This window comes from Anser anser (assembly GCF_964211835.1).
Source record: "Anser anser genome assembly, chromosome: 5".
Classification (NCBI taxonomy): Eukaryota; Metazoa; Chordata; class Aves; order Anseriformes; family Anatidae; genus Anser; species Anser anser.
Genome location: NC_139725.1, coordinates 58,044,936 through 58,070,081, shown reverse-complemented (window position 1 = coordinate 58,070,081; position 25,146 = coordinate 58,044,936). Strand labels below are relative to the sequence as shown.

The 25,146-nt window shown below is 47.1% G+C and overlaps 1 protein-coding gene across 8 annotated transcripts in view; it reads right to left on the bottom strand.

Annotated features, from left to right (window-relative positions):
* CEP170B (centrosomal protein 170B) overlaps positions 1–25,146 on the bottom strand; it is a 57,024-nt gene that overhangs the window by 17,899 nt on the left and 13,979 nt on the right. For 6 of the 8 annotated variants that reach the window (XM_083836743.1, XM_083836741.1, XM_083836737.1 and 3 more), the window contains 10 exons: positions 23,412–23,490; positions 20,839–20,897; positions 19,387–19,525; positions 11,559–11,660; positions 9,941–10,417; positions 7,651–7,713; positions 6,051–6,814; positions 3,777–3,965; positions 3,474–3,582; positions 268–2,037 (listed from right to left, as the gene is read on the bottom strand). In XM_083836743.1, coding sequence (XP_083692869.1) covers positions 268–2,037; positions 3,474–3,582; positions 3,777–3,965; positions 6,051–6,814; positions 7,651–7,713; positions 9,941–10,417; positions 11,559–11,660; positions 19,387–19,525; positions 20,839–20,897; positions 23,412–23,490 — 3,751 coding nt within the window. The remainder of the gene's footprint in view (positions 1–267; positions 2,038–3,473; positions 3,583–3,776; positions 3,966–6,050; positions 6,815–7,650; positions 7,714–9,940; positions 10,418–11,558; positions 11,661–19,386; positions 19,526–20,838; positions 20,898–23,411; positions 23,491–25,146) is intronic. The other 2 variants (XM_083836744.1, XM_083836742.1) reach the window with 1 other exon arrangement.

Below are 25,146 nucleotides of genomic sequence, written 5' to 3'. Positions count from 1 at the left end.
AAAATAAAATCGAGGAGCTAAAAAAGGCTATTTGTGATATCCTCACAGGCAACACCACAGTGACATCTCCCTGGGTATAGGAGATGCTCTGCTGCCTCCGAACCCCACTGCCCAGGAAGCATCACCCTCCATCACTGTCATGAATGCAGACTGTTGTACTCACCATTGTAGCACTTGAAATAGTTGGGATACCAACCGCTGGCAACCGTGTCCGGCCTATAAATCAGAAAGAGGGCAATACAGGAAAAACAAAGCACGAGCACTTACTGGACGTGGAAGAATACTTGACACTGCTTGAGCGGGTCCTGCTGAAAGGCTGCTTGGCGGAGGCAGCAGCCGCCGTTTTCCTCGCGGCGGCTCTGACCTCCGCAACGCCCGTCTTCCGATAGGACTCCACGCTCCGGCCCGAAAACGCCGACCTCGACTGCGCGGTTTCAGAGTCACTGGGCACCGTGAACGAGCCCGCCCGTTTCCTCGGCATGGCGAGGATGTCGAGCCGGGAGAGCTTTTTCGTCTCTGTGGACTGCTTGGAGCCCGGCGCGGTGGCTTCGTGGTTGGAGGCCATTTTCTCGGTATCGACGCACTCGTTGTCCGAAGCGTCGCCCAGACGGGCGCGACGGAGCTTGGAGGCCCTGGTGGGCCGCGGGGTGGACAAACTATTGGAGCGGGTGAGAACTTGCTGGATCTTCTGCACGTTCGGCGTCGCTTTGCTCTGCTCCTCCTTGGCAGCCTGAGGAAAAGGCTTCCTTCTGGGAACCGGCCGCGTTACCGGGTGCTCGTGGTCAGACACGACGGCGTCTGGGACCGGCAAGTAGGGCAGGCTCGAGCTTCTCTCATCATCCGTGAAGTCGAGCGACCCCCGAGTCCCAGCGCTCCGCTTCATCTGGAAGCGCTTGGTGGCCTCCACGCACCTCGGCGCCTCCGGCACGTGGGCCTTCCTCTTCTCCGTCAGCCTGTCCCGCGCGCTCGGCTGCCCGCACTGGTCCTGGATGGACGGCGTGGAGGAAGATTTCTCCTTCTGCAAGCTCGCGACCGCTTTGCGTTTCGGGGCACTCGTGGGGACGTTTTTGCCGCTCACCAAGCTGACCGTGCTGGCTGTGTCCACGTCGGAGTCGCCAGACAAGGAGTCCTCCAGCTGACCAGCAGTTTCCGAGGCCTCCAGCTGTTGGCTTTGACCAAGAAATTTGGCTTCCAGCGCTGCCAAGGCAGTTTCGGTATCCTTAAGGAGAAGATGAGTGTCCTGACCAAAGTCCATACGGGTTGACCGGACAGCCTCTAAATCTTTAAGCAGAGGGTGACTTGAAATATGTGGAAGTTTATTTTGAGGAACGCCGCTGCTTGATTTATCTTTGGTAAAGCTTTCCTGTCTAACAAAAGACGATGTTTCCTTTCCTGCCACATTTTCCTGATCTTGAGGACTCTGGTGAAGGGAAATAACCATTTTTCCTGCTGCATTAATGTAAGCACTGACGTCTTTGACCGGTGGCTTTCCAGGGACAGGTGTGCCAGCAGACTTGAAGGAAAACTCCTGATCCTTGCCGTCTTTCTCTGCGCGAGCGTGGGCCATGCTCAGACAGAGCTTGGAGGCAATCCCCACATCATTGCTGTCATCACCAATGTAGAACGAAGTAGAAACTGCCTCACTTACAGCTCTCATGTTTGCAACCCGGGGGGCTCCTTGCTGCCGGCTCTCTGATTTTGTGTCTTCTCCCGTCTGATCTAGCATTTTATTGTTTTCTTTGTACTTCCTGCCTTTTTCCGAGCTGAAGCCATCGTCGGATCTGCTGGCATCGCTGAGGCTATCTGGATCCAAGTCTTCCTGGATGAAGAGGCGGCTGCTGGGATCACCATAGGCTTCCACGCTGTGGTCCTTCACGACGGTTCTCTTTGTAACCTCGGAATAGGCCTCCTGGCAGACCAGGACCGTGGGCGTGGGGCTGTCCGATTTATCGCTCGGTGGGAGCTGGGGAAGAAGACGCCTCGTCCTCAAGGGCACAGCGTTTTCTGGTTCCCCAGGTTTTGTAGCTACACCGCTTTCTGAAGGGAGTTAAGTGGATACAAGTCAAGTGTTGTGCAACTATACTGCCTTTATTTTTTTCCTAAACAAAAAAGAGCTTAATTGTGCAAAGTGCAAGTCCACAAAAGCACTGAAAAAACATGTGTAGAACTAAAGCTTGTGTTTAATATGAACATCATATTTGGGCCAGACTCCCGCTCAGTCCCTTTACGTTTACCAATACAGAAACCCAAGGCAAACTTAATTCCTTTGCTGGATCAGAGGGCTCAACACCTTCCCTCTGAATCTGAAATCCTACCTGGACATTCTCCGATAATCTACCTCTCAGTACAATCATGTATGTTTAGAGGCCATACTATGAATCTGCTGGCATCAATCTACCTTAAAAATCAGACCACAGGAAGGACGTGAAAAGCCATCAAGCCAAACCACTGCAGTGATGCAGTTTTCAGTGCCATTCTACACAATGTAGATGATGTTTCTCACAAGTTCTCATTTGATTGTATCCTACTGCAAAGCCTCAGAAGAAAGATGCTAATAATGAAGAAACTGAATTAGAGCTCTCACTGCCCCAGCGTGAGTGCTCCTCGGCATGAACACACTTCACAGAAAGAGCACTTATTTATCCCCTGCTGGTCAGGACTTCATATCTGATACCACCTTTAAATACCAGGATAACTGGTTGGATGGCTATGGTAATATTTCAAATGCTCTGGGAGTCGTTTTCTCACGTGGTGTGAAAACAGTGGCAGTAACCTCCAAAACAAAGGTTTCTTTTAAGCTTTACTCAGTCTGTCTCCAGCTGTTGATGGCGTGAAGGTAACAACAAATATTTCCAAACAAAGGGTAAAAGCATTTCTAGAAGCCAATGAAGCACTGTTCTCCCCTTCTCACATATCAACAGGACCTGGAGGTTTGTAAGCTGTCTACCTAGCTGTGATGGGAACCTGGTCGCCTCCCACTCCCTTTCCCTTCTCCATTCCTAGATTTCTATGCTAATCTCCACATTTCAAACCTCTCAAACTCCAGAACAGCCTAAAATTCTCAGCATAGCCAGGCGCAGGAAAAGCATACCCAAAAAAAAAGCACCAGTCAGCAATTATGCTCCAAGACAACTTGCAGAGGGTTTTTTTCTGGCATCATTAGGCAGTCTAAGGAGTTACTTGGGGCTAGTTAACACCCAAGGCCCTTACAGTCTTTCTGCTTCTTAGGCGCCCTTTAGTCATATCAAATACAACACTGAAGAACTTGGATGACTCCGAAATGCAAACCAGAGGCACTCTCAATCTTTGCTCCACTGGGAACAATTCACCCTGCCCTTCCCACCCACAAATACATTAGCTGAAACAGAACATAAGCCACAGCCAGACACACAGAAGCCCATAATTCCTGCTTTTCATATCATCCTGATTTAGATTCAGGCACCTTCGAAAGGTGATGTCAGGTTGAGACTTACCTGTACCTCCGTCAGCCTGCCCAGAAACAGATCCAGAGTCAGAGTAGCTGTCGGCAAGGCTCGCCCACCTAGACACCCACTTCTGACTGCCCTGAGCTGCTGCAGACATCTACAACAAGGTGGGGAAGGTGGTGTCAGAAAGACGGTTTGTAAAACAAATCTAAGCCACAAAATCTCTCCGCTCACATCCGCATCACCCAGTCTCCTCAAAATGGAAACCAATCCTCGCATCACCTTTCCATCCACCCAAAAAACCCACCCACGCCTCCACCCTCCCAACAAATCCACCTGGACTGCCCGTACCTGCACATCAGCCTGAGACCCACTCCCAGCTTTTGAGGCAAATGCCTGGAGCAAGGGTGACTTCTGACTAGTGCCGTTTTCAGTGATTAAATGCTGATGAGAACCAGAGTCGTCTTTTTCACCTTTTATGACTGGTCGGAAGACTGAGGATATTCTGGAAAATTCAGGTGACTCGAGAACACCAAAAACCTGAAAAGACATTTGCGTGGGAAAGATTAAATATGGAAAAAAGAAAAAAAAAAATATTAGCCCCAAATTCAAATCTACAAAGCATTATTCACACACAAACTACGATCCCAAAGGGTCAGAAACACTTGCTAATCCTTCCATACAAATTAACTAAATCATTTTCTTCTCCACTCCACAGTAGCAGTTTAAAATACACTTACTCACAGAATCCCACTCACACCCACCTTTTCCCTCATCCGCATTATTTCGGTGCGTTGCCTTTAACAGTAGTAACTTTCGCTGACTGAGCCCCTTTTCAGCCCTGAGAAATTTACGATGAGTGTCAGGAAATCTATTTACCAGCTAATTCATGAAGCAGGAAAAAAAAAAGCACAACTGGGAAAGCTCCATCTCCAGGGTCTTTCATAGACTGCAGCAGTGACTGGGCTGAGAAAAGCAGCCGTGCACAGCCATGGAAGGACCTGGGAATGGATGAATCTCTGAGACAAGTGTTTAAGCTAGCTGGCCAGCTTCCCTCTGGAGAAGAACAAGCTTTCCTAAGGGAGTAAGCAAGATCCATGCCTCCGAAAGGCTTGCTTCCCTCCCCTGACTGCAAGTAGCTCAGGAGAAGAGGAGACCATGGAGGGTACCTAAGTTTGGACAGTGATAGCCTGAAGTTCTCCACTCTTACTTCCCTCAAAAAAAAAAAAAAAAGTGTGTACAGTGGCAAAGGAACAAAAAGCAAACACCCCAGAACCTCAGCAAATTCAAAATTCATATCATCTTCCTTCCTGGGCAGAAATACCGAGTTCTGGTGAGTTATTTCCCAAGTGGCAGGTCTATGCTGCACCAAGCCTATGGCACAGCCAGGAGCAGAGTTTGACCAGCCTGCCTGACCTGGGCACATGCCTGCCAAGACTACTCCCCAGAAACTGTTTTTCTTTTGTGGTATTTTTGCTCATATTTCCCCACCAGAGCAATAAAGCATCTAATATTAGGACTAGGGCCTTGCTGCGGCTGAAACACCCTGCCCTGAACGCTTCCGATCGCATTTCAAACAAGATGTAAGGAAGAAGTGTAATAACCAAACAAACGAGGGAAGCTAGATCGAGGCCCAAAGAGCACTGTATATAAAGCTCTAAAGCCAGGTTCAATTAAGGCCTCCTTTAAATCTCACCATCCTCCTGCCCACGGTTCACTAAATGTTCACAGCAACTTGCCAGTTTTGTTTTCCTAATAGACCGCAGATGAAAGTTAAACCTGAAGATCAGCCAAACTTTGGTTTGCCCTGGGGTTGCCTGGCTGGGTGGAGTATTCTTAAGCCTCACCCTCATTTTTATTTTTTTTGTAAGCCTATCATTCACTTTGCAAAATCTAAACAAGCGTAGATCCATCTAGGATTGCCTCTACCCTAGACCACACCCTTCACTTATCTCAACCAGCTGCCGCTTGCCCTGCCAGCCAGCACTACCTTCCTAGCCGAGCAAAACTAGACACCACCTACCACCAGGGCTTGTGAACGATGAAGGAAACCAGCCCGTGGTTGTGTTTCCCTTGGCCTGCCACAGGACGCAGTGCCAGCGATGGGGTGCAGCTCCCCTGTTCATAATAGCGGGCAGGTGGTGAGGCATGGCCAAGGCAGAGGCTCGCGAGCAGCCCCAGTCCTGGAGAGCAGAGCTGCTCCCAGCCGCGGCGCTCAGCAGGACCAGCCTGATCTTTGTTTTGCTGCTGCCCTCCCCTCTAAACTCACAGCGAGCCCACTTGCACTTTAGCACCTGAATCTCATTTTGGAAGCAAGACGGCTCTTTGCTGAGGGCTCACCTTGCTTTCTGACATCTGGTGTTTGTTTGTTTGTTTGTCATTTTTATTGTTTGGGCTATTTTGTTGTTATTGTTCATACGATCAGTCTGACAGTTTGTTGACACCTATCCTTAACAGAGCTCAGCCAGGATGATTTCCCACACCAACCATAACCCCTCTCTGCACCCGATTTAAGATGGCAGCAGCTAATGAAGTTAGAGTTAGAGCCTTCGTCACCAGCTGCAGAAGCACAAGCGTTCAGCCCCCAGCTCGCTGGCCAAGCCCAGAAAAGCGAGCAGCATTTACCTGATCTATCATTTTTCGTGCTTCCTCCACCTCTTTATCCTGCGACTCTGTCTCGATGGTGTATGTGCCCGTCTCGCTCACGCTATCTTCCTCGTCGTTCCTCCTGCCCTGGGCTGGCTTTACCTCCGGAGGTGGGGTAGGGGCAGACTCTGGTTCTGATGATATAACCACGCGTGGAGCTGCCGGCATGGGCTGAGGTGCTGGTTTCTCAGCCCCTGCTTTCCCCGACTGAGCAGTCTCCCGCAGGTACTCAGCCATAAAATCCTGAGCCATTTTAGACTTCCTCCCAACGCTCCCGTAGGTTTTGCCTGATGCTCTGGAAGCGGAGGAGGACGAAGAGCTGATCCGATCCTCTGTCTTCTCCCTCTTGAAGGAGCTAGCTCTTTGGGTCCCCGAGGAGCTGTTACTGGGTTTGCCCGCCTGCGTGCCGACATGGGATGGAGGCACCGCGTTGCCCTGCTTCTCCGCCGGCAGCACGTTCTTGCGCTTCTCGACCTTGGTCTTCAGCCCAGGATCGGTGTCACTCTGGGAGGAGTGAGCGCTGTGTGTGAAGGATTGCGAGCGCTTCTTCCGCGGCGTGTCCTCAAAGAACTCGATGACAAACGCCTGCTTGTTGTGCAGCATCTCGTGGGGGTCACGCCTCATCTGGCGCTGCAGCTTGGTTTGCTCCACCGCCCGCTCGCTGCCCGTCGTCGTCTCCTTCTCTGCCTTGGGTGCCACAGGGTCTTCTGAGTCGCTCTGCGTCCCGTCCTCGTGCCTATTGCCTGGAAACAAGTCGTGCATTTGACTTACATTCTGTGACCCTGCCATTACCTACCAATTGAAATATATCTTTTGAGTTAAAAGAAAGAGATCCTACAGGAAATAAACAGCTCCAAAGACACCTACTGTGCTACTGGGACTGTATCCCTTCAGGGGGAAAAAAGAAGGAGTCTGTCTCCAAACCCCGCTTTACACAGCTGGCTGACTATCAAATTATTAAAAATAATTCAAGAAATCATTTCAACCCCAAGGGGTTTTGATTTTGTAACACAGATTGTTTTAGATACGTGAGGCGTTGTTTATTTCCTTTTTGCCATTTAAATACATGCAATGCCATTATTTTACCATTCTGCCCAGTTACTGTAGTCCGAGATTACCTTATTTTGTTCTGTTACACAGGAGAAATCTCTCTGCAGAATCTATAAATGAACCCTGTGCACCACGTCCCAAGGAACCAAATCCCCGTGATGAAGAAGCCGCGAGAGCAGCGTGTTACCAGCGCATGCACCTCCAAGCACCCACATTACCCCTCTCTACAACGGGGAATGAAACAGCATCTAACTGGAAAAGTGAACTTGCAGGGTTCTTCACTTCCCTGAAGATTTCAGAATCGCACCATGACAGCCCAGAAGTCACACCGTCCTACCACCAGCCAAGCAAACGTTAAATCATTACGTACAGTTCGCTAAGCTTAAAGTAAGCTCACACTTATTTTTATTTGTTACTGACAACCAACTTTACAGCCTTCCCTTTGTATCAGTGATGCTCTCTGCCCCTCAGCACCTTAGGTCAGAACTCTCAGAGATTAAGTAAAACAAACAAAAAAAAACAAACAAACCTTTTTTTGGAGAAGGAAACGGGTGTGAAGGCACACAACTTGATTCAGTCAACGACCGGGAACCTGTCATCGGGAGAACGGGGAAAGAGGTCTCTGCGCTCTAGACTGTAATATGCAGCAAGATATACTGGCTAAAATACCACGTGTTTGAAAGGAAAACTGCTCAAACCTACTTTGCGAGTTCTCCAGGCACAGGGGTGAAGACCATTTATTACCTCGAGTTAACTGTGAAAGATTAGAATTTAATACAGGAACCATCCAACCCAGGAGTCAGTCCTCTGAGGAGTCTCCTAACACCTTGCTGAAGAAAGCCAGCAGACTTTGCATCGCGCCCCGAGGGCTGATAAGCTGCGTCCTTGAAAGGGAAAAGTTCTTCAATTAAAGGGTCTTGGCTAGGAACTCTGCTGAATGCAAACTGTGAGGACGCAAGGAAAAACACCGTGCCTATGGATGCCCCAGTGGAACACCATGCACATCCCCTCGAGCAGCTAAGACCTGAACTCTCTGGTCTCAATACCAGGCTTTACGTTCACCAAAGTGTTCCTGAAAGGGAACAGGTGCTGCTAATGAACCCCAGTGGTGGGTGTCTGTGATCCGAAGAGCCAAACCTGGTACACAGCCAGCTGTAGCCTCCCTCCAAGGCATCTTCAAAATCAGCCCCGCAAGAAGAACATGTTAGACAGCCATCACAGATAAATGACGTGCCATCCTCTGCCAAAGCAGAGGTGGATAAACTCCTCAGGCCACCAACACTGTATTTTTTAATCAAATGTCCAAACAGTTGATTTTTTGATATGCAAATTATGCATTAAGTTACTTCAGCTTCTTTCCATGCCTCACGGACTGCAAAGAGGTGAGTGCAGCCAGTCTAGTACTCTCTGCATTGCTCAGAAAAACCGTAGGATGAGCAGCTGCTGCTTAACACTCTGGTTTTCTCCAAGAGGAAAGAGCAAAACTACTGAAACACATCTGAACCCCTGACAGACTACGTTCTCCAACAAGTCAACAAAACCCAGAATCTCAATTAGAAAAAACAAACAAACAAACAAAACACAAAACCCAACACCACCAACTTCTACCACATAGCCACAGTAGACTGAAAAGAGGACCTGAAGTACCCAGGCAGGCCACCTCAACATTCTCATACTGGGAAGAATTAGAAACAACAACAGCAAAAGAGTTTAATTTCCATGTCATGCCAAACCCCATGTCTGGTTATGTGAAACTTTCTTGACCACAGGGGCTTCTCAAAAACACAAATAAAACAGCAAGTTGGAGGCATAATACATAAAACTCTTCACGTTAAAAGGATTTTTCCAACAAGGACTGAGCAAATATTCCTTTGAGGGAAAACAAGGTATTGCTCTCTTAAGAAGGACCTCAGGTACAGTTAGGTCTAGTAGCCTCCAATATGACTTCATTTGCAGTTTGCAATGGCAGCTTTTCCAGCACCTGCACAGCCTCTGAATACAAAGGCAGTGAGAATGCAGGAATCTGTGGTCTTCTCCTCACTATTTTGTGCACAGCACACGAGAGGCATCCAAGCAAACTCAAATCATGAAAAAATATATTTAAAGTCATGTGAGAATCAAGTGACTCCCACCAGCTGCACTAAGAATTAGGTTACAAACTACATTTGAAAATCTCCAAAGAATTCCTCATAGTGCCACAGTTAATAGGAACTAGGTCCACAAAATCCGGAATTTTTGAAAGGACCAGGATTTCTGAGAAGCTTTAGTTTAAGAGAAGAAACCTTCTTCCAAAGATACAAATATTTCTTCCACTGTTGATCACGCGTATCTCAACTCTATCACCAATCACCATGCCATGACCTCTGGTCATTGTACCTGTGAGGATCACACTTAGCATCTTCTGGACTGCAGCTAAATAGAAAAGTCATTTCCTCAACTAGGAGAAGCCAGGAGAGGAAAACCAACTGTAATACTCATGTTTACCAGCCTGCCTGACCACATGGAAATGACTGAACATTTAAAAATCAAAACCCTTTTTTCACTCACTGCTAATGCCAAGATAGGGATATTAGATGCGGAGGAACCAGATCAGAGTTCCCAGGCCAGCATCACGTATGACTTCAGGGCTGGGTGAAGAGCCTACTCGCTGGGTTCAAAACCATTAACAGCAATTAAAGAAATACTCTTCATCTTGCAAACGTGGAGCAGAGATAAATAAGTCCAGTTCTCCCTGACAGGAGAAAGATTTTCCCCCTTTAGTATGTTGCATTTGCACAGCCAACAGTGAACACTGCCCACTTGACAAGACATTCACTCACCTTTAAGCGTCCTCACATGAACCGGCAGGTCACTCTTGGTACTGTACACATCGTCTCCTGGAGACTGCCGCCTCATCAAGCTGGGGTCATTCTGGACGAGCCAGTCGGCCACCTTGCTCTCCGCTGACATCACTTCTGTGTGAGCTGGTTCCTTGCTATAAGGTCTTCTCTGTCTGAGTGAAAATTTAGTTACGTGATCTTTTATCTTTATTTTACCAGGGGTACCGTCGTCAAATTCAATAGTGAAAGAGGCATGACTCTGCACAACTGGAGCTACTATAGCGTCGATATCCTTTGTCGGGATCTCATGGACCTGGGTTTCTGGAGATTTTGATGGCTGCTGAAATTCTTTAGTTGGGATCTCAAAGTAACTTGGCTCTCTCCGGAAAGCAAACACCGACTGTTCTTGGGAATCTCTATAAGCAGAAATATTGCCATTCAGTTCCTCTTCATGTTGGGCTATCTCTTTTGATCTATCTACAACAGGAAAAGAAAAAAAGAAAAAAAAAGAAAGCCTTAAATTCACAAACATTAGCTGAAGTACCTAAAATGAATTAAAGAAAAAATACAAGTTCTGTTTTAGATAGCTTTATACTCTGGCCTCATCACTGAAATGAGCGTGTAAGCACTGTTACAGTCAGATCACTGCTTGTCATATTCACTTTGCTTTTTCTTCCACTGTTCCCTAAAGAGCTGAGCACATGTGCACACGCTTGTATATTTTGGCAGAACCTACGTGGGTGGTGGCATTTCGAGGTTTCTGTATGCTGGGCTGATGTGGCAGGAAGATACCGTTTCACTCTGCTGAATCCACTTACACGCACACCTGCTCCACTTTCTCCAGTTCAAAGGAAAAGTTTGAGAGTACGAAGCTAATCACAGGCACGCGTTTGCTGGATCAGTGCTGAATTCAGTAACGTCAACAGGGCTACAAACACATTTTTTCAGTAGCACCCAAACCTCTTGGCTAGAGGGTCACTTACCTTATTTCAGCCTCTTGGGAGGGCCGCTAATCACTCCCCCCCCTCTGTCAGAAAACAGAGGTACTGTACGCGCATTGAAATAAAGCTCGTCTTTGTGCAGGAAAGCATGTTTGACAGGAACACCAGCTTTACTGCACAAATATAAAAATAGGCATCTTCCACACACATGGATTCACAACAACAGGAGTACTGACGCTGAACGGCTTCCAAGCATGATGAGGTTAAAAATGGAGAACTTCTGCATCAATCCAATCCAGTCGAGTGCCTCTGAGGAAATTCCCAGCAGATGGACTCATTCTGAATGGTTTATTCAGGTGGGCTGCGTATGACCACATACAGAGCATCGCTTCGTAACTTGGGTCTCAAACAAGCTTCATGAGGCCTTTCTCATACGTACGGAATTACTCCACAACTGCTGATTTTAACCTTCATTTGTGCTAGTGGAAACATTTTAGTTTTCCCTTACTCTGGTTTCATTGGCAGCAGTCTACACAGAGCAATGTGCAAATACAACAAGTACAAAAAAGTGGTAATTAAAGCCTTGAAGCAGGATGACCTCACACAAGAAAGATAAAAAACATGCAGAATTTTTTTCTATCCCCCCCTTCTTTGCCCCACACATTCACCTCCCTTACCTGAATAATGTTCCTCCTGCCTTCTGTCCTCCTTGTTATTTGCATCATCTTCCCCCCACCAGGAAGGCTGTCCATAAAGAGGGGTGCGATAAGTATTGGTCTCTAGGAAGAAGATAAACAACTACTTTGGCACAGAAAATACCAATTCATAAGGTTCACAGAAGTCAACCGCATGCCAAAAGGGGAAAAATAGCAGGGTCAGATGAGATTTTGTACAAGTTACATTGCAGTTATAATAGTAAATTATATGGAATAGTTCAGGTTTTTTTCCTTTCCCTGTTTACACTCAGCTAGAAGATGCAGACTTCACCTCCCTTCACCGTCTTTCACAGCTGTGATTCTCAAATACTGGCTTTTCACCCTCTCCAGACTCACCATCATTTACAGCAAGTGGAAGATTTTCGGCAGGACAGGCTACAAAATGCCAACCACAAAATTATTAGCAACCTACCTGCAATTTATGTGGAAATCGGACCTTTATCCTCATCTTAACTGGGAAAACTTTAGCTCTGCCCTGTCTTGCCCCACCACAAACTCAGATGTTAGGAGGCCAGGAATCTTTTCCAGCTATTCACTACTCCCACTCTAAATGACACATCCCACAGCAGGAAATTCTTGAAGAGTTACAAATTTAGGGAAAATGGTAGAACCGTCTCCTTACACATACATAAAGTAGAAGTAAACTCTTGTTCTCAAGTGTAAAGCAAGGGGATCCCACAGTCACTGCAGGAGTTTTTTTACATGGAGAAACCCTCTAGAAAAGCCAGACTTCAATAATTATCTCTACTCCAAGGGCACTCACTGAAAGATCAGGGCTTCATTGCAACAGGTACCCAAAGGAACTGCTTCACCTCTTCTTATTTTTTCTCCCACGGAACCAGATTGCATTTTGGCAGCGCCTTGGGCTGCTGCTGTTTATGTTTCAAGTAAAAAAAAAAAAAGCTCAATTTACCTGTGTTAACAGTCATTAGTTTATGTTTTTATAATAGTTGATGAGAGGCAAATAAAGTAGCTTTTGTTCTTTCATCTGGAGGCGACAGAGACGCAAGTACAGGTCAGGGGCTGAGGTTAACAGCCCGGTTTCAGGAGCTGCTTCTCCTCCACCCGTACCAGCCGTCAGCACGCACCTCGCCAGACACGTCTCAAACTCCAGCTCCAGCCACAGCTGGGCTTCTACCGCCAGCTGCTGCTCAGCTTGGGGTTTTATAGCCGCGCTCTGCCCTGTGCAAAGCAGCCCTCAAACAGCCCTGCAATTTCGCATTCCCTGCTGTAATAGGGCCAGGACAGAGAGCAGTTGCTGGCGTAAGGGAAAGGGAGAGAGGAAGGGGAATTAAGAGTCGAAGAAACAAAGAAGCCCAATCTTATGTTGCTGTTTCTAAAGGTACACAGATCTAATGGCCACTGTTTCAGTTTGTTGTTGTTGGTTTTTGTTGTTGTTGTTGTTGTTGTTCTAGAATAGTTCCATAAATACATACGTTCATCTGTTATCATAGGTAAAAATTTTGCTTTACAGACACAGTCCACAGGCCCTTTTCAAGAGATTTTCGTGCTTCAAAATTAAGCACGCTGCTTCCCTTCACACTGAGGATCAAAAGAGGCTGAAAGTATTACTCTCCTTTCTGCCTAGAGTGCGTGGAAGACAAATTGTATTGCCATTATGCAGGCAGCCTTTGAACGTTCAAAGGAGGAAGCATTTTTCACCACAAATAAATTGGAATTGCGAAGCAATGTGTGTCATAACCGAGGATCAGTAAACTACTCAAAGATGAAGGAAAAAAAATAGCAACAACCTACTCAAAAACCTGTCAAAGAAGAGAGGAACCCAAAGGTAGGGTTTGGTCACATCCACGCTCCAATAGAGCGTCACTGTCAGTGTGAAGGGCTCAACCCTGAGGTTTTGGGCACTCATCTCAGATTACTATGACCAATTCTGACCAGCTCAATACTGATTTATTTTCAGGTGCTGGTGGAACAAATCCTGAACATACTACGGAGATGAAATTCATACTGCTGCAGATGAAATCCGAAGGCAGGCTCGCGCTCCTGCCCAGGCACCTTTCCCAAGCACGGGTGTTGTTGCTGTTCACAGCTTGGAAGGAGGTGCTTCATTACAGCTCATCTCTCCAGGACATCCCAGCTCCTCTCCAGGATCCCAACGGGCCCCTGGTCTAGAAGCCTTCAGCTAGCTGTTCCTAAAAAAGTCTGTTTCCCAAAGGGCAGAAGCTGAGGGAGCTCACATCCGTCCTGCAGGACAGACCTTGGCAGCAGCTGCTCCTGCCCTCAGCTCTGTGTCCCACCTGCCTACAGGACACGAGGTTTTCTGCTACAGGGAAAAAGGCTAAATCAAGTCAACGTTGGTCAAACTCTTCTGATGATGGGGAGCTTTGGGACTGCAATGAAAGCAAAAAGGAAAAAAATAAAAAAAGAGAATTTATAAAAAGCAATGAGCCAGTTCCTCTGCCTTCTCGAATTGCCCCCACTAACCTAAGAAGCCCTAATAGGTGCTTGGGAATTCCCTGAATTCCCCCTCTGACAAAAGCTAGCACAAAGCCAAAACCCAGGGCTCCTCAAGGAGCACTGCATCGGGTTGAGCAGAGCGCAGGGACCCGGGGCCACCAGTGTAGGAGCAACCCCACTGCAGTGACTGCACCACGGCAGAAGGCCCCTCCTGTCCACCCCAGGGCCACCCAAAATAACACGGAGCTCCTCCCACAGCCCCACCTGCAGCCATCTGTACCAGTGTGTACTCAGCGCAACCCAGCACATCACTTCCATGGGTGTTTTCATTCCTTCCCTCTCCCAGTCCCTAAAGAGAACGAGGACTTCATTTGAAAGACTGCAAAAAGCACAGATGGGAAGCCGAGGAGTCGGTATCTCGCTATTTGGGGCCAGTTTCAGTATTTTAAGAGCAATTAATGTTTCCACTGAGCCTTTGTGTTAATTTGCATTTTAAATAACATTATCAAGTGACACAAACACCCGCATTTTCAGCTACCACTCAAAGTGGCCAGATCCTGAGCCAGAGTAAAATCTCCGTGACTCCAGACCAGCGACATGAATTCGCTGCCCTGCTCATGCCAGAAACTGCAGCCCCTTCTAACCTGCCAGCACAACCGCCCTGACAGCCACTGCAGCTCTAGTGCCATAATGTTGGATAGAAGAGGGGGAGGAGGTGATAGGAAGGCAGCAAAACCAGATGGCTGTGACAGCAGCAGGCCAGGTAGCAGCTACACACACGTTTTTTTTTGCCGGGGGCTCAGCTCCTCACCAGCTGGGATGTATTTTGGGTAGCAAACCTCAACCTGGGCCGGCAGCATCCAGAGCAGCGCATCTGCCTGCGTCCTGAGCCACGCACCCCGCTCCGAAGCCGCAACCTGTCTGCTACGTTTCGGCGTCAGCTGGAAGCTCCTGGAGGATCAGAGGCTCAAGGTTTGTTCGAGTCAGCAGCAAAGCAAGGAACAACTACGAGAACTAACAAACAGTCATTTTAATGATACGAGACTTCCTCCCATTGATGGCAGCTCGTTACCACCTCTCTCGACTCCGTGCCAGGCTGGCCAGATGGTGCCAATTCATTTAGACATATTTCTTGGCTCATCAATTCAGGCAGACAGCCTGGAAACCATCCTTTAGATAACTGAATTGAGGTCAGCACAAGCGTTCAGGCAGATAAACACGGAGCTATGGGTGACAGCGTAGTACAGGAAAGACCACTGACACGTACATGTTCTGCTCCTGGATTTCAGTCTTTGGGGCTCTCGCTCCAAAGAAAAAACGAAGGCTGCTTCAGCACAAAACGAGGGATGTCCATTTGTTTAACGAGTCTGGCAAGAACGTGGCCTGCTAAATGAATGGACGGCTATTGATCATCTGAAGGAGAGGCACCCCGAGAGAAAATGAGATGTTTCAGTACAAGGGGTGTATTTAGGGAGAAGTGAATCACACGGAACAACAGCAGGACCAAAAATACAGTACAGGTGATGAAAGGGAAAGGGGAAAGTCTGTGTTAATGCTGCTCTCCATCAGCAAGTGGGCAGAACGCCTTTCACGACGAGCAGGCAGCTCTCATGACAGAGGGCTCTCATTTCCTCTGAAGACAGCTCTCCTCTAGGCTGCCTGGCTGGGACAGGACCGAGGGCTGCGCTTTGCCTGAGTCCTTGCAGAGCTTCAAACAGTCACGAGAGAGAGACGGACAGCAACAGCACATTTCTTTGCTGACAGAAGCACATGCAGCTTTGAAGCTGTCTGATGCAAGTCATAACAACAGCATGAGAAATCCAGCTTGCTCGAAGTCAAGCCATTTTTGATTCATTATTAATAACCTAAGTGTCCATCTTCAAAAGATGTAGAGTAGGCTGCTTATGGCAGAGGGGGGAGGAAAAAAAGAAAAGGATAATCTAGCTTTCAAACATTCTAAACTAATTTCTGATGTCTTTGCTTTTTTCCTCCCCTCCAAAACCCAGAATTCAAACCTAGCAGGAATAAACACGAAGCAATTCTTCGGCTCTTCACCGCAGTGTTTATTTTGTGTGCAAGTGAACCTAAACCCTGGTCTTTTGTACCTGCTGTGAGCACGCACAAATCCTGGAGGCTTTCAAATCAGGCTGATAATCACAAATTTATTTGTACCAATTACGCAGCGAAACCTTTAACATGCTGCAGGTACCACCAAACCAGCACAGATGAAAAGCAGATACACCACCGCCGCTCTCCTAAATTAAAGGCTAGAGCAGGGCTGTGTGTCTAAGCAGCTATTACCATGATCTCATGGGGAAAGCAGCCAAGGACCATGGAAACCACCCCACAACTCGGCACAACTCCCGCTGCCTCCCTCCACGCTGCCTGCTGACCTCAGCACCGGACACAGACACGACTTGTAAGTCGGCTGCTCTGCTCGCAGCACTCTGCAATTACACCAGCACCAACCCAGCAAGAAAGCCTGTTTCAAGGATCCCGGGAGAGACTCAAGTCCTGCTCCTGCAGTCGGTGATGCCCGCTTCAGCTGGAAGCTGCGGGCAGCCTCCCCGCGTGGAAACTCAGGCCTGCAGCACTTATTCAGAGGTTAGTCATCAGCTTCAGCATTATCTACTGCCATCAGCCTGTGAGGGCTTTAAAAAAAAATAATAACGAATTCAGATCAGCCTGAGGATTAATGATGTGTTGAGAAGACCACAAAGTAGCTTATCTCATCCAGTACCTCAACTCAGGTAGCAACAGACGGGGAGCGTGACAGCATTAAAATCTGCTCCGCTCAAGGCTGTACCTGGCCTCCCCATGACTTGAGGCTTTACACATGAGCGCTGATGGCTATTTTTCGCATTAACTAGCTGAACTGTGGGCACTTTTCTTATTCATACCAATATCTAACCCACAGGTCTTACCAAGCTCCTTGCCTTAAAACACGTTTCCCAAAGACTGATGGTTTCCTGCTTACAGGCAACACAAACCAAAACGCTGCCCCTTCGACAGCACGAAGAATAAAGGGCTGAGCTGTTTTCAATTCCCTCGGCTGGATCTCTTTATCCTCAACCCCTCACCTCCTCCCATTTCTAAGCAGCTCTAATTGTTCGCATTGTTTTGTTAAACCTCTTCCCTCAAAGCTTGCATTGCCTCTGCCTCTCTTCCAGCCAGGCCCTGGGAAGCGATCCTTCTAAAGGCTTTTTGTCGCCCCAGACCTTGCTTTAATTAGTCAATGCAAATTCCTAAATACCTACGGGCTTAGCAAAACAGCTCTTTTCCCCAAAGCCTCTTTTTGCTGCCACTAAGCAAGCCCACTCCCCGTAAGAACACCGCATTCTTCTTTCTGCTGATCGTTGAAATTGCTGCCACCCCTCCAAGCACCAGAGAAAAAAAAACAACTGTGCATGTGTGCAGCTGCAGACAAGGTGAATTAGTCACATCACAGAGGAAAAGGGAACCCACTGATCATTCTGCTCACGTGACGGAGATGCTCTCTGGGGAGCGAGGCGCTGATTTAATCCTCAGCCTCCTTCCACAGGCTCCAGTCCAACCCAGCAAAATGCTTCCCACGAACCATCCTGAACTCCTCCATCTTCCAGTGGCTTAGCACCGACTTCTCACATGGGTCCACCAGCCCCGCTGTATGTAACATGCAGCGCCGCTGGCCCCCAGCAAGTACTGACAGCTTTTATTGTTATTTTTTTAAACCTTCCAGCTATGGTCTATGCCCACTAACAGTGACAGAGACGTAATGCAGGCCTGCGAACCGCATGCTGAGGGAAGGGGCACCTTGCTCAAGTGTCTCCTGACTTGGAAGATTTTCCAAATATCAACCGCTATGCTGTGTAGGCTAAAACCAGGAAGGCGGCAAGAATAAAAATGAGAATATTCACACAGTCAGGCAGGGAAACACAAGCTGGTTCCACCTGGGCCTCGCAGTCCATTTACTGGCAACACCTCCCAAGAGCCCAACACCCCTCGCAGCACAGCTGAGAGCTCTCCCCAGTGAGGTTCACCTCTTTTCACCCTCCATGGTATCACAGCTAATCCCCAACTTCATCCCTTTAACTCCACGCTTGCGAGGTAAAGTCCTAAATGCACCATCCACGGGGGGAGGGTGACCCACAAAAGCACTAAATCCACACGAAGAAGGGTTTTGCAGCCCGGAGAAAAGCAGTCAGGCACACATACCACTTCCACGCACGAGTGGAGGCAACAAGAACAGAGGCAAAAATATGGGAGAGAAACACTACTTTGTTTTAGTGTGCTATGCCAGCTTAGAGGGATTTTCACAAAGACAATACAGAGGAGATTAAGGTCAGCCAACCCATTCCAATTAGGTATCAGAAAACCTTAATGGATTTACCCAAAGTTGCACGCGTTTCTAGAAAGCTGCTGTGTCTACATCTCAGTCAGCTCTCCCAAGATGCGGTCTCACTCCTACTTGCCCATCATCTTCCCTCCACTCACCCTTCTCCTGCCTCCAACAGGCCACTTTGCAGATGGGCTGCCTCTGCTACACCTAAAGCTTCCCACCGCTCTGCCATCCTGGCGAGCAAGACTACCACTGGCAGTCATTAGTCATCAGGATGCTTTATATCACATTTCTTCCTCTTTTTGTGTATCATCAAGCTCTTGAAGGCCACCAGCTGACGTCTGAACAGAGCAGGGAGAATACATGCCAGGGTAGTACATACAGGAGGTAGGAAGCTCAGATAAGACTGCTGGGGAGGTCCTGGCCCACCACGGCGAGGAACAGGCAGATATGAAAAGGAGGCTCTAAAGGAAGGTAGCAGTGGGTAGAGAAACAGGCAACAAAAGGAATTTTTCAAATGGAAAAGTTCTGAAGCCAGGTAACAATGAACCTGAAGCAAATGCCTCCCAGTTCAGCAGTCAGTTTCAGTCCCACATCATGGGGTGTTAGGAAATACAGTAATTTAAGACCATACATGGCTTTTTGGAACAAATCCCTTGCTACCGCTTCACCCGGCTGCCAGTACCACGCCACAGCAGCCATGCATCTTCCACTGTGAGTCACCATCTCTGTTCAAACACCAGCTCATGATTAGGAACATAAAAATAGACCAGACAGGTGCCAAAGAACTTACCAAACCTGCTCAGCCCACAGGTTCACTAGCACTTGCACAGTGACGAGGCATGCATGAACCACCACGCCAATTTCTTTTTTTTTTTTTTTTTCCTGGGAGGCTGAATCTCTGAAAACTGAGAATCTGAAATACCCAGAGGTTTAGAAAGATGACCCGCTCCTTGTACCTAACCCACACTGCACTTCATTCTGACCCAGTGCAGGCATTAAGCAGCGCTTTGACTCTGCTGAATCTCGAACAACTGGTTTCTGAGCAAGTACCTGTAATTGGTTTCCTCTCTCCTTTCTCCAGCTTCGCTTGCTGGGACTCGGTGTAGACACCATGCTCCATGGGCTGCTCCGCCCTCTTCATTGCCGTGCCTTTGAAATTCATCTGGAGCTGGCTGGTGTACTTCTCGTGCTGCAGGGACATAAGGACAGTTGCAGCGTGCCCGTGAGACCCGCGTGGCAGCCCACGGCAGATAACCAACCACCCTTCCCCGCAAATGGATCGTGCAAAGGCAAATACTGTGGCTATGTTCTGTGACAGAAAGAAAACACACCTAAGTAGAGGCTAGAGAGCAGCAGAAATGCCACTTGAGAGGCTTTCCAATACCTCATTTGGAAGACAGTATGTGACAATTACAGCCCATGAGAAGGTCACTGTGACACAGCTCTGCAAAATAGCTGATTAGCAAACCCTTTACAGAGTAAACTGAGAACAATCAGAACTTATGCCATTTTCCGTTCAGGATTCAAATCCTGAAATCCCCTTTGTTGTTAAAGTAACATCATAAATTCTTTCTGGGCCCTCATCTGCATTATCTCAATCTTTCAGAAAAGGCAATTAAAATATATTTTAATTATTTCTTTCCAAACCCTCTCATCAGCCAGGAAAGTGATGAGCATGCCTTAGAACAGACTCCATTATTAACTTGGGGCCTAGTAAATGAACTCATTAAAAGTGGGTTTATTACAAGTAAATTAATAAAAGAGTGTACCCATTCGTGTACCCCTGAGTAAATTCAATGAATCATTTAGCCAATCCTGGCTGTTACACTTCTGATCCTACCCAAGTCCTAGAACTGGAACCAGGGCTAAGGCGACAGCATTGGATGCTTGGCAGTGATAACCTGGTCCCTCAGCTGAACAAGGGCAGCGTTCCTGCCTAGAAGGGGTTGTTCTTCTGCATTAGATTAGAAGATGCTTGAATATTTTATACCCAGTACTGAACTCTTTGTTTAAAAAACACCTTACTCGTAAGAGGACCTCTTGGTAAGGAAAATGGGGAGCTTGAAGGCAAAGATGAGGTGATAGGAATAAATGAAGTGAATGTCAGCCTGATGGAGGAAACGTGATGGATCTGGCCTAAAGTCACCACACACAGAGAAAGGCAACCATGCTCCACTTCTGAAAGGGAACAAATTCTCCCCTGCTTCATCCAGAAGTTAATGTGCTGACTGTTCTTTAATACAGCACAGCTTTAGTAACCTTTATTTGTTGGCAGTCATAAAATCATAAATAACTTGATCTACATGTTAGCAGAGGGATAAGAGAGATCAGAGCAGAGATAACTGAGAAACGTCTCTCTCCTCAAAGGAAGGTTTTCTTAAGTCTCAATCCAAGGACAGCATAACATTGTGGATCATTTCACTGCCATCAAGACTATTTTAGCACTTCAGGCTGCTTGACTAGCACACTGAAAAAAAAAAACCTGCACCTGCACCCCCTTACCTTTAATGCTTCTTCTGGGACTTTGTGTTGAATTTGCTCCAGGACATACATGTTCGAATGTACAGAACTTGTTAAGGAAACAGCAGAGGAATCAGATGCAGAAAGAAATCTAGCACTTAGTCACTACTAAAAGAAAACAAGATCATAAAAACAGTGACACTTTAAATGCACGGGGCGCTAAAAGCCACCCTCGCTGCGTTCCACCCCCGTCTTTGCCATACATATTTTTCAACAGAGGGTAAACCACGTCTGATAGCGGGACCTGTGCCAACTGAAGAGTGGCACACAACAGAAAAGGGGCAGGAGAAGCTCTGGAGAGCACCAGCAGCTTGGTGCAGGATGAGGGAGCAATGAGAACCCCAACTCAACTTGCACCCTGCTTGCTCCTCTCAGCTCCTGCCTGACCGCTCTCTGCCCACAGCATCCTGGCCAGGATGGAGCAGTCTCGCACAGTCAGGATGAGGCAAGGCTTTTCAGCCACTGCAGTTTCCTGGATGAAAAGTAAATCAGGTCATGAGCTGCTGTGACCTCTTAGGAAGGGAGGCATTCAGTATGTCTGAGCCTAGGCAATAATCCCCAGCAATGCTGCGGAAAAAAAACAACAAAGGAAGCATCTGGCAATACCATCATGAGCAACCCAATCAGGACAGCAGAGAGCAAAAGGGAGGAAAAAGGAAAGATGGAAAATGTTAAACTAAAAATAAACTAAGAGATACTGGCATAGCAGGGAAACTCCACGCAGTCTGTAAGTGAAGCTGTAAATGGAAAAGAGACAAACGCTCTTATGCAATAGAGCACAGCTGACTCAGAGGCCACAGGAGATGCTGCCATCCACACGGTGGGCACAAAGCACTGCTAAAAAGGGTGGCACCAAAGCAGCAAAGGAGAGGAAGAGATTTTAACTGCTACAGCAATCCTGCCAAAGTAAAGAGCCACGTCTAAAACCTACATTCTCAGAAGTTTTCCTGTTGAGGGCAATAAATTCTACAATTCATAAATGCAATCATTCACTTCACATGAATATCCATGTAAGGGCTGCAGGACTAAGCACTTAACTCAGCTGCTTAATGCTCAGAATTACTTTCTATAAAAAGTTTAAACCTGTATCACGGCCACTAAAATCTACCCAAGCTCTCACCACTGGCTTATGCCTTTGCTCGACTGGAATTACAGCAAAACGACGAGTTTCCCCACACATCCAGAGACCAGAAGACACGTGACCAGTTACATCAAAAGAACATTTGCAAAGCTGCAAAGTCAAGAAAAGCTAGAACCGAGGCTGACTTTAGCATGCTTCACCAGGTGTGTGCTGAGATGCCACCTGCCATGACAAGACCCTACATGATTATGTATTGGGCAGCACTCAGCAAGGGGCGACTCAGGACTTTTCCCCATTTATGCCTGAACCTCCATGAGCTGCACCCTTTTCAAACCGTACTCTAAAGGCAAATAATCTGTCTCCTCTGAGGTGTATTTTTATGTTGTGTTTTGTCCAAAAAGATTTAGCAACTACCTCACTTTAAAAAAAAAAAAGTACCACCATGAAGCAAGGATTTGTTATCTGTAAATATCATATATATAATGGGAACAATGAAGAGCACAAGAATGTGGCCTTGGGGTCAAGGACACACAAGAGTTTTCCAGCCAACCTTTTTTCCCTGCTTCTATTCTCAGAAACGTCTGGGTTGTTTTAACCTAAACTTCTCACAAATAAAACAAGAAACCTGGAGAAGATATTTGTGACTTCTAAATTCAGCCTGAGCAGGTAAAGTTTAGCAGTTCGAAGCAATTGAAAGAGTGCACTTCTGAAAAAAGGATTTGACAGTGTTAAGAAAAGGCAGCAGTAGGAGCTTCTACTTACCTCTGTTGATCTACAGCAGCCAGCCAAAGAGCCACATCAGGATGAGAAGGAATGGGATGAAGGTAAAGGCATTTTAGCAAATCCTAGCAGGATGTGCCTCTGTAACCCAAGCAGTAACAGCAGCCTGGCCTCCCCAGATAGAGGTGAAATTTTCTGTTGCTAAAGAGTGCTTTACTCTTGCATTTCGCGGCAGAAACAATTTGCAGGAGCAAGCTTCAATCGATATAGAATCAAGGGTCTGACCACAAGTCCCCAGAGCTAAGCGTGCCAAAGACCTGCAAATCGTCTGCAAGCAAGCAGTTGGGCAAAATGAATGATAAAAACACTCACATTAAATGACTTGAATAAAAAAAAAATATTTTTTACAAAAGCACACGAAACATGTTTGCTCCCAGGCTGGTACCAGCTACAGCTGCCACCCAGAGATCCCAAATAAGAAAAAACCCACAACCCTTCCCTTAGACAGGCTGATGTGGCACCTCTGCGGTCACCACTGCCAGCGCAGGGCCTGATTCAAAGTCCAATGAAGGAATCTTGATTAATCTGTTCTGAATCAGGTCCATGGTGGAGAAACAAAAGCTGATGAGCTATCCAATGGCTCCAGGAGGCCAAACAAACACCCTTAGTCATTAGCCACAATTGGGACTGTTAACCCTCCGTGCAGCAAACAGCACAAAACCCAAAGCCTGCATCTTCAGACAGGAAAGGATATCGTAGCCGAAGCGAATGACATCGTTCAGTTTTAGGGTGATGTACTTCTGGTCAGGAATCCTCACGTCATTGACGAATGTCTACAGGGAAGAAGCACAGGAGTGGGTTTTGACAGAGGGTGTATCGAGGTAAGGCATCTCTTTGGGATGGGGCTCCTGGAGCACACCCAGGCCCGCCTGGTAGCGGTGCCACACGCACGGGGGTGCGCCAGCTCACAGCAGCCCGGCCTGTCAGCCAAGCCCCCTGTAAACCACCAAAAGCAGCTCCCGTCGGCTGGTTCGAGCACCCCAATTACGCTTCAAGGCGAGGTGCCCTGAAGGGACCTCTGGGGAGATCCACCTTTCCACCAGCCGCAAGTGAAATTTTAGTCCCCGACCTGCAGAGGTGAACGAGGTGCCTGAAGTCAGGCAGCCTGACGTGAGGCAGCGAGGGCAGCAGTAAAGCTGCGGCAATTCCTGCTCCGGTTACGGAGCTGGGAATCAGCTCTCCGCTGGGTGTCAAACAAGACTCACACCAGCCCTAGGCAGGGTAATTTAACAAGCTAAGCCTATCACAAAGGGAAGTGGAAGTGAAAACACAGAGGAAAACAAGCATTTTTTGTGGAATCACCACAGCGTCTGAGGTCCTGTTGTCCAAGACACCATTATCAGCACAACAGCCCTCTCACTCAAGAGATTCACATGCTCGTTTTTTCCCTATGCTCCAGACAGTTAATTGAGGCCCAAAGAAACTAAATTATCCTTATAAAGGTATAAAAAATGCACTTCACAGCTGTGAACAAATGCCTCGGATGTCTCAGATGCCTGCACTCTGAGGGGACCCTGTAAGGAACAATTCCTGCAGAACACTGGAGGAACAAATCAGGCTTTCAGGGACACCTTTCACAAAGAAGCCTGCGTGCTATCGGATTTACCTGGGCTGCCACAGGCACCAGGAGTGACCTGATCTTACACGGAAGGATTCGCCCAGCCTTACAGACCTGGAAGTCACTGCTGGGTCTCTGCAGCCTCCATACAATTCCAGCTTCCAAAATTTTTCCGTTTTAAAGAATCAAAATTGTGCTACAAAATGAACTGACACACTTTCACCACTGAGGCACAGTTTCCTCCTTTTGTTTTCTCATGTGGGCCAAGTCAAACACCCATGGTAAAACCAAGCGTTGACCAGAGGGGAGAAAATAAATGCTAGAGCAGGAAGGTAGAAGCTCAGCAGACAACAGCCCCCAGCTGCCTGGCAATTTACAGAAGAGCTGGAGAAGAGGCCTTTAATTTCAGAATAAAAGCAGCGAAGTTGGTTAAAAAACATGCAACTTCTATTTGCATGAAAATTTTTAATATTTAAAATTCCACAACAGTCAGATCTGGAACAACAACAAAAAAATTATTTGTTGAATTTTCTGCGAAACAGAAGTTTGCAAGAAAATCCATTTTGATGTTGTTACTTATTTGTCTGTGGTCTCTTAAAGTAAAATAACCCATGGAAACTGCTTGTTACAGACAGAAATGCTATCTTCAAAATCAAAAGACATTTAGAGACCGCAGAATTATAATAAAACAATACAAAACATTTTGGAAATAATATGAATTAAATTACACAGTCATATAATGCATTGTTGATAAAAGCATGAAATAAATACAAAATAAAAAGAAATGCTGAAAAAGGAATTTAAATCAAGGTCCCCAAGAGGAATTTCTTTAGTTTTCACCTAAATTTCCAACTAAGGATCTATTTACTTC